Source organism: Falco peregrinus, chromosome 1, assembly GCF_023634155.1.
Source record: "Falco peregrinus isolate bFalPer1 chromosome 1, bFalPer1.pri, whole genome shotgun sequence".
Lineage (NCBI taxonomy): Eukaryota > Metazoa > Chordata > Aves > Falconiformes > Falconidae > Falco > Falco peregrinus.
The window spans coordinates 59,648,079-59,656,850 of record NC_073721.1 but is presented as its reverse complement, the minus strand read 5'-3'; the positions used below and the strand labels follow the sequence as shown (position 1 = coordinate 59,656,850).

General features: G+C 53.0%; 1 protein-coding gene across 1 annotated transcript; it reads right to left on the bottom strand.

Annotated features, from left to right (window-relative positions):
- Positions 1-568: 568 nt before the first annotated feature.
- Positions 569-3,789, bottom strand: SLC35C1 (solute carrier family 35 member C1). Its single transcript, XM_027785071.2, has 2 exons — positions 3,184-3,789; positions 569-1,398 (listed from the first exon to the last, which is right to left on the bottom strand). The coding sequence occupies exons 1-2, from the start codon at positions 3,719-3,721 to the stop codon at positions 839-841; spliced, it is 1,098 nt and encodes a 365-aa protein (XP_027640872.2). The 5' UTR covers positions 3,722-3,789; the 3' UTR covers positions 569-838.
- Positions 3,790-8,772: the final 4,983 nt, after the last annotated feature.

Here is an 8,772-nt window from a genome sequence, read left to right as displayed (position 1 = left end):
TGGAATCCCCACCCTACAGAAGCAGAGTAATTTTCCCCCTCCTGCTTGTCACAGAGCAGCAGAGGCCAAGCTTCCTCCTCTCTGAGACAAGCTGCATGACAACACATGCTCTCCGCCCCTCACGGGACACGGTGCATCAGGAACGAGAAGTTTCACTCTTGATTTCAGGCATGATTTCCTGAACCATGAAACCAGGTGGAGAGAAATACAGAAGAGACTGCAGCAGGATGTGGTACTGACTCTTTGGAAAGGAGATTCAGAGGCACTGCTGCTGCTGCTTAGGCTTGTACAGAAGCCTAAGGGAACTTCCCAGCCTTTCCACTGAATGGGGCAACAGGAAGAACAGCTGCTGCCAATCCTTTTACAGCAGAACAGTTTACTGGAGTCTATCCCCCCCCAGCCTGGCTACCTGACTCTTCCTTACATGGAGCTTCAGGACTTTATAACTTCAGACCGCATTCACTCAGTTAATTCTATACCCCCAGTTACAAAAAGCCCCCCTCCCAGCCTTTGTCCACTGTGAGATGGCACCCACCTCCCCCAGCCCCAGAGATGCAAATTGCCCAGATTAGGTCAATAGGAACATCCATTTTAAAAAACGATCACAAAAAAGAAATGATTGCTCTCTACAACACATGCGCCCCCCAACCCCAATACAGGGTGAGACCCCATGGATAAAACATGATCCAGTCAGGTCTTTGGCTCTGGTTCCTGACAGAGTTCCCCATACACTTTGCAGGTGAATTTTTTTCCTGCTCCTTGCTCTTCTTCTCCCCAGGAGGAATGGAGCACCAAAGGTTAACCCCCCCAGGCACAGAAACTGAGGTGCAGGAGCTGCCTATACACCAGTCTCATTTCTTTCGCTGCTTTTGACATTAGGATCCTCTTGCACTCTTCTCATCTCCAGCCCTTTCACCCATGTGTAGGCAAAGGAGCCCCCCAGAACCATCAAGTTACTCGTCCACCACAAGAAGCTCTTTGTCTCCTCAAAGTAGATAACAGCCAGCACTGTTTGGGCACAGGCCTTGGCTGTCCCAGACACATTGTGGGTGAGTGGGCTAGTGAATTTAATCTGAAGTCCAGTCACATACCCAATAGCAAAGCCAAACACTCCCCCCAGGGTCATCACGCCCCAAAAACTGGGGCTACCCAGCTTGTCAAAGTGGTAGAGGGTGCGGAACTCGCCCAGCAGCATCATGAGGGGGAAGAACAGGACACAGGCGTTGACATTGTTGTAGAAGGTCAGGCGCCAGATGCTACCATCCACCACAGGCAGCACCTTCTTGGTGTAGATGGCATTGAGCGAGACACACAGGCTTGCCAAGATCCCGAAGAATATACCTGTCCATGACAGAGTGCCCTCTGCTCCTTCCTGGTCCACACCCAGCCAGAAGCCACCTGCAACCAAACAAATCAGGCATCATCTGAACAACCGCTGGAGGACTCAAAACATACAGTCAGCAATTCATCATTTACCTTACACCCAACAACCACAACCACAAGCAGAGACAGGCTTAAGGGCTTCCCCTTTCTATTAAGCGAACCCACAAAAGTGTCATGACTAGTGTCCTGAGAGGATTTATTTTGGGAGTGAGGGTAATTTACTGTGCTATCATTCAGTCTCAGAGAACTGATTCCCACACTCAGCAGGCAGCATGAGTTTAGAAACTGTTATTCCAAAGAACCATAAACTAAAGTTAAAGCTACTCTTTGTGTATAGGTCACTTTCAGGAGACCATATGATATTTTTTTTTTAATTGAAAAGCTACCTGTGTGTCAGTTTGCTACCAAGAAATATTCCTCAAGGGGTTTTCCCCCCCCTGTTGTTTTTTTGTTGTTTCTTTTTGTTGTTCGTTTTTTTTGGGTTTTGGTGTTGTTTTTTTTTTAAAAAAAGGTCTCACAGGCTTTGCTGCGCTGTTAACAGGAAAGGAAAGATAGGTCAGAAAAGAAGACGGAAAGAGAGTAAACACATGGATGTAATATTAAGAAGCTTGATCAAAAAAAGGTCACAAGGCAGACACTGAGGGCAGAACCTTCAACACTTCAAACTTTGACAGGTAAAGCACTCTTTAACCACCTCCAAAACAGGAGCTACAGGCTTTGCATCTCCCAGGCAGAGAAGGAGACCTCTTCCCATCCAGCTATTCATAAGCAAAACACAAAAGGGAAGATGAGCTACTGAAGGACTACTGCACCACATCTCCATTACCTGCTTCATGTTGGAGGCCACTGGGAAGTTGCCTGCCAAGCTGCTAACGTGCTTTAAACTAAGCCCAAACACAAATGGGTTCAACGCAGAGAAAGGAATGGCTTTGCGTCAGGCTGCAGAGGATGCTCAGCTATACTGCTATAGGCATACAGGCAATGCTCTCACAGCAAAAGGAAATGGAGCCTGGGGGACAGGGTCTTACAGTAACCCTGTAAGGCTGGCAGACACCACAGTCCTGGGCAATACCTGAGCGGCAAGACTAGCTGAAGGCAATTGCTTGCATGACTTGTGTGGAAAAAAACCCAGTAGTTCTGTTCCTGTTCACCTCTTCTATGGAGAGGAGATTCTTCTGTCTCATTTTCATGAGCCCATCTGCTTGTCTGAGCACCAAAGTGAACTGGCATCCACCTGGAACTGGACTGAAGTCAACACTTCACCATTACTGGCATCTAAATGGCCTTCCAGTGGAAGGTAGCTTTTGGCACTCCCGATGCCTTTGGAATGAAAGGCTTGTAAGCAATTCCCGTTAAGCCAGTCAATGCCTTGTCCTGCATGCTAACCACACAGCCAGATCTTCTGGCGGTGTTTTACGCTTGGCTTGGTCAGCTAACCACTCATCACGCCATCTGAATCGGCAGGCTCCATCGTGTGGTCCCAGCGGCGCCGACCATAAGCACTGTTACCCGATTTAATAATCAACAAGCAGTTGAGAAGAGGGGAAATCCACCTGCTGTATCATGGGCAGGGGGGAAGAAAGGTAAGTTAAAGTTTGTTAGAGAGGAAAAAGGGAGCCATGGCCAGGTAAAGGTAACTGCCTTTCTTAAGGAGTTTCCAACACACTCACTCTAGGCAGCGCCAGGCTGCTGGGGGCCCTGTGAGGCACCAGCCCCCCAGGGCACCCCCCCCTGTCAGCAGGAGCTGCCATGCCGGTGGGATGGCTTCCCAAGGGGGTGCGTGCCCGCCCACCCCCTCACCTATGATAACTCCGCAGGCCAGGAGGGCGTAGAGGGAGGTGGTCTGCTTGAGGAGCAGGTAGGAGAGCAGCACGTTGAAGACGGTGGTGAGGGATCGCCCCACATTGTAGAAGGCCACACCGACATGCTTGAGGCAGAGGTTGTTGGAGGTGACCATGCCGATAAAGACAACGGAGAGGGGCAGGACGCTGCGGGACACCTTGGGGTCCAGGCGGAGGGCGGGCAGGCCGGGGCAGGGGGGCCCGCAGGCCGCCCCCAGGCTGAGGCCCAGGCAGAGCGCGGCCGTCAGGGCACACTGGAAGAAGGTGACGAAGAGGGGGGCGTCGAGGCGCAGCGAGGGGCTGTCCAGCAGGTACTTGTTGAGGAAGACCATGGCGATGGAGGTGAACCAGTAGAGGCAGACCACTACGGCGATGCGCAGGGCCCGCAGCAGGAAGGGCGCCCGCCGCTCCCCGCCGCCCTCCGCCGCCGCCAGCGGGCCGCCGCCGCCCAGCGCCATCCGCAGGATCCCCGTCCGCGTCAGCTGCGCGCCGGTCATGGCGGGCCGGCAGCCCCGGCCCGGCCGCCCCCGCCCCCGCCGCCGGCCCCACTCACCCGCCGCGCCGCGCCACGCCGCGGCCCCGCCCGCCGCCCTTTATTCACGCCCCGCGGGCGCCGCTCGGCGCCGCCATGTCAGGGGAGGGCCCGGCCCGGCCCGGCTCGGCCCCACCGCCCCGCCCCGCCCCGCCCCGCGCCCGGCTGCGGCCGCCAGCGGCGAGTCACGATCGCAGCGATCCAGCGACTGGCGCGATGCCTGGGGCAGCGGCGTGCTGCGGGGGGAGCGCCGGGGCCACCCTGTCCCCCAGCCCTGTCCCCCAGCCCTGTCCCCCAGCCCTGTCCCCCAGCCCTGTCATAGCTCTGCGCGGGGCAGCCAGGGCACCGCGGGTAGCTCGCAGGTGGCACCGGGCTGGGGGCAGCGGCTCTGCCGGGGGGCAGGGGGCTCGGGGGGGCTGGGCAGGCCGGGCCGGGGAGCCAAGGCCAAGCGTGCGAGGGGCGGCGCGGCTCAGCGCCGGGGGCCCGTGGGGCACAGCAGCCCCCGCAGCTGCGGCTGGGGCAGGGGGCTGGGGGGGCTGCCCGGCGGGGGCTGCGCATGAGCCCCCCGCGTGCCCGGGTGGCCCAGGAGGCCAGCAGCGCCCTGGCTGGTGTCCCACACGGCGTGGCCAGCGGGGCCGGGGCAGTGCCCGTCCCCCTGCGCTCGGCACGGGTGAGGCCGCCCCTCGAGCCCTGGGCTCAGCTCTGGGCCCCTCACGGCCAGAGGGACACTGAGGGGCTGGAGCGTGTCCAGAGCCCGGCGGGGGCTGGGGGGGCTCAGCCTGGAGAGGAGGGGGCTGGGGGGGCCTGGTCGCTCCCTGCAGCTGCCTGACAGGGGCTGTGGGCAGGGGGGGTCGGTCTCTGCTCCCACGGAACAAGCGACAGGACCAGAGGAAGCAGCCTCCAGCTGCCCCAGGGGAGGTTCAGGTAGGGTACCGGGAACAATTCCTTCATGGACAGGGTGGTCAGGCACTGACAGGCTGCCCAGGGACACGGTGGCATCACCATCCCTGGAGGTGTTCAAAAACCGCACAGATGTGACACTTGGGGACACGGGTTAGGGGTGGGCTGGGCACGGCTGGGGTAACGGTTGGGCTCAATGATCTTACAGGTCTTTTCCAACCTCAATGATTCCATGATTCTACAGTAGTTGATAGCAGCCGGCCAAAGTGACTAGCGCCGTGTTTGCCTGGCAGCACTGGGCAGCGAGCAGCAGGGCAGAGCGTGAAGGAGGTGCTGGGAACAGCACCCACCCTGCTGGCTCATGTCGCTGTCCTTTAGGGGGCTGTGGAGCAAATGGGGTCTGGGTGTCGCACATCTGGTGATTTGCTAACACAGATTTTCCCCGCAGCCTGCTGCAGAGTACAGGTCTGTGCTCTGCTGCCTAAGCCTTATTTACAGGAATAAAGTTCACATTTTTTGCAGCGGTAAATAAAACCTTCCCAATATGACCAGAATGGAGTAGACATGGTGGCACCTGCAAACAGCTCATAATGATAGTACAGGGAAGTGTCAGCCACCTTATTCCCCTTCCTGCAGCATTAACTTTGAAATCTAATCAGGACAATGTCAGTGCCAATGCCATTAACTACTCCGGTACTGATGTGAAGCCTGTGCTGCAACTTCACTGAAACCACTCATTTGTGACAACTCTGCTACATTGCAAGCAACACAGAAACTAACTACTTACATGGTAACCTGGGTGCTGAGGTGCGCTGCACACGCTCCCCTGCTAAAGCAGTTATCCCACAGTCTGCAATCATCATTACAGGTATAGAAGACCCATCTGTCCATATTCACATGCCAGAAGGTCCCACCTTCTCTTAGTGGTGCCTTGTAACAAAGGAAACTCCAGTGCGTTGTGAATTCAAACTGCTGGACAGGACGAAATAAAATTAAATTAATACCAGATTCTATGTGGCAGGGGAGGCAGCCGTGAGCTCAGTGTCAAACAGTGGTTGGTACAATCCCCTATTCCTTATTTCAGCTGAGACTGCTGCAAAATGTCTGGACTGCAATACCCTGGGGCCCAGCAATTTGCAGAGGGCACATATTAAGGGGATTTTGGGGGCAAGGCCAGCAGTGTTATTTGCCCTCAGAGCAGCTATGCTCTTGGCAGTTGTGAAGGACAGAAGCGTGGCAGGGGTTGTGGGGAGAGAAATTATTTATTTCATCAGAGCAGTTGATATGGCTGGAAAATGTTGCAGGCACAATGTGCTTTTCTCAAATCTCTGCCCTTGCACTTGTTTTTTTTACCCCCCCTGCTGCATCAGTTGGTCCAGTAAGATGCTACCTTTCCTTATAGCCCTTCTGTTGTGAACAGGACCTGGGTGCTGGTGGGAATCACATCCTCTCTGGAAAGTTGGTGCCTGGGTCTTTGCTGTGGACTGCCCAAGTGCCCCGCACAGTAATGGCGAGCTCTGAGCACGTGCTGAGCACCATCTCTTACCCCTGCACCTTGTGATGGGCTTGTGATGGCCTCTCCAGCCTGGTAGAGCCCTGACAACCCCAAGCCAGTTTTGCCTCCTCACCTCACCGACCTCCCAGGCAGCCAGGAGAGCTGCAGTGGTGCGTGGTGTTTGCCTGAGCATGCTGGGGCTACAAGCCTCCAGCTCCTGCCATGGAAACAGAGGAGATCATGCCTCTGCAGAGGATCTGGCATCAAGGCACAGAAAGCTTCTATCAATATGCTGGCAATGACCAGCCAGTGTCCCCTCTAGCTCAGCCACGCTTTGATCCTGCTGCATGAAGCGCAGCCAGTGCTTACTGATCGCAAGCTTCTGATCCTGCATCCCTTCCACCTCCTTCCAGCACCCGGCACAGTGCTTCTGTAAATGGCATCGGTCAGGTGGGGAAAAGAAAGTGAACAGCCTGGTTGTGGGGCACTGGCTTGGTTCCCATGGCCTGTTACACACACCTGTGGCTTCAGCATCACACACTTGTCCTGATTTCAAGGAAATGACCTCTCCTACTTACTAATGTTGTAAGTATGACAGCACCTCTGACAGAATCAGAGCTAGGTACAGATCTTCCCCTTACCACCCCACCCCACCACTTACTAGTGTTGTTCAAAACGTCTTCTCTAAACTAAACACAGAAGTTAGAGATGGCAAAAAACCCAACCCTCAATTCCATCTTGCCTGCTCATTCAGCACATAGAAGATTGCTTTGTCCTGCACGAGTCTGAAATATCCCGATCAATAAAATGTTCATTGCTTCTCCTGGGGGATTATTCTCCAGCCTTATCACACATGTATGGCACGTCTGCATGGGAGACTCGACCAGAATAGCTCTCTCAGCTCTGCCAATATAACTCCCCAGTGCTGACAGTGTATTCCAAAATAAAAGTGATTTATTCTCGAATAACCAGGTAGTTCTGTGATAGTTGTGCTGGGCAACCTCCTTAGGTGGAGCTTGTCTACAGCATGGCAATGGTTCTGACAAGTGCTTGGAATAAAGGCTTGCCTGGGTGCAAAAGGCGGCTGGCAGTTATGCTGCCATAGCCATGCCTGCCTACCTGCCTCGCCTGGATGCGCTGCTCTGGTGACAGTGATGTAAAGTTGTAGGTGGTTTAGAAATTTCAGAGTAAAGGTGGTAAAAAAGAGGTTATAATGCTCATTGAAGCTGTTGTGACAATGTGGCCTGGCCTCCTGCGCAGCACCAGCCTTCAGCTTCCCTGAATTAATTCTTGCTTGCATTAAAGCTCATCTTCTAGGGGGGGGAAAATTGATCTTGATTAAAAATACTTCCAAGGAGACTGAATTAAATAGGCCACTAGCAATATTATTCCGATGGCTGGTTACTTCACACTAAATAATGCACGCTCCTTTTCATGCTTGGAATTGCCTGGTTCAGGATTTCAACCTCCAGAACTTGTTACAGCTTTGCCTTTTTTTTTTTTTTTTTTTTTTTTTTACAAGCAAGTGCTTACAGGCAGATGAAGTTACCTTTTAACCTAGTATTTTGAGAAGATAAATGCATTTAACTTCCTTACAGAACATGTTTATTATGCTACAGCAGCAGCAATTCACTTCCTGATGGTGACAAGCCCTAGATATTTTCCTGCCCTGCTGCCTGGTTATATTATTAACATGATAACATAAATCAGGAAGAGTCAGCACAGGATTATTTCTTGTTTAGGACCGTGCTGCTTCATGTTCCTGAGGGTTTTAAAAAGAAACAATTATCCCTAGTGGAGGTCTGAGGCTGGAAAATAAACAGCTTTGATGGGTTCCTCATGTTGGGAAATCAGGCTGCCTCGGTAGCATCCTTGTTCCCATGTCCCGCAAGGTGCCTGCGCTGCTGCTGAGCACACATGTATGCACTCCTGCATCTTATTAAATCCTTTCCTATGTGAACAGAAGCCCTTTTAAAATATGACAGGCAGTGCTTCTCTGAGGGGAGAGCTCTCCCCTTCCCCCTTAAATTGCCTGACTTTCTGGAAAGCAAGCAAATCAGCCGATAACCAGCAGCAGCTGATAAAACAACAATAGACTTTGCGGTGTAGGTCAAAGCCAGTGATGAGGCAGCATGAATCACATTTCCTGGCCAGGCAAGAGACCTGGAGGTTCCGACCAGACTGTCAGTGTGGGAACAGGCCCTTTGTAAGTCATGTAGAATGGCAAATGAAGGAGCAGAAAACATTGCCAGGTTTGAGTGTTTCTGGGTCTTCAGGAAGATACCTTTGTGGTTAGAAATAGGGCTCGTTTCACTACCTGGAATGGAACATGGGTAAAAATCAGCTCAGCAGTGAGGTCGTTCCAGTGTATTTAAGGATTTATTGTTCTTTGTGTGTATGGGGATCTGATTTCCAGTTAATACAAGCATCCCCAATGCAGAAGTTTATAAAGTATGGGGCTTATGAGTCAAGACATCAATCTAGCTTTATGTATGTATACACACACATACATACAAGCATGTATGTAAGTATGTCGAATCATAGAATCATTTAGGTTGGAAAAAACTTTTGAGATCATCAGGTCCAACCATTAACCCAGCACTGCCAAGCCCACCACTACA

Coding starts and splice junctions, on each gene's coding strand:
- SLC35C1 (XM_027785071.2), bottom strand. CDS start 3,721: ATGACCGGCGCGCAGCTGACGCGGACGGGGATCCTGCGGATGGCGCTG. Junction 1,399..3,183: donor GGCCTGCGGAGTTATCATAG/GTGAGGGGGTGG, acceptor GTTTGGTTGCAG/GTGGCTTCTGGCTGGGTGTG.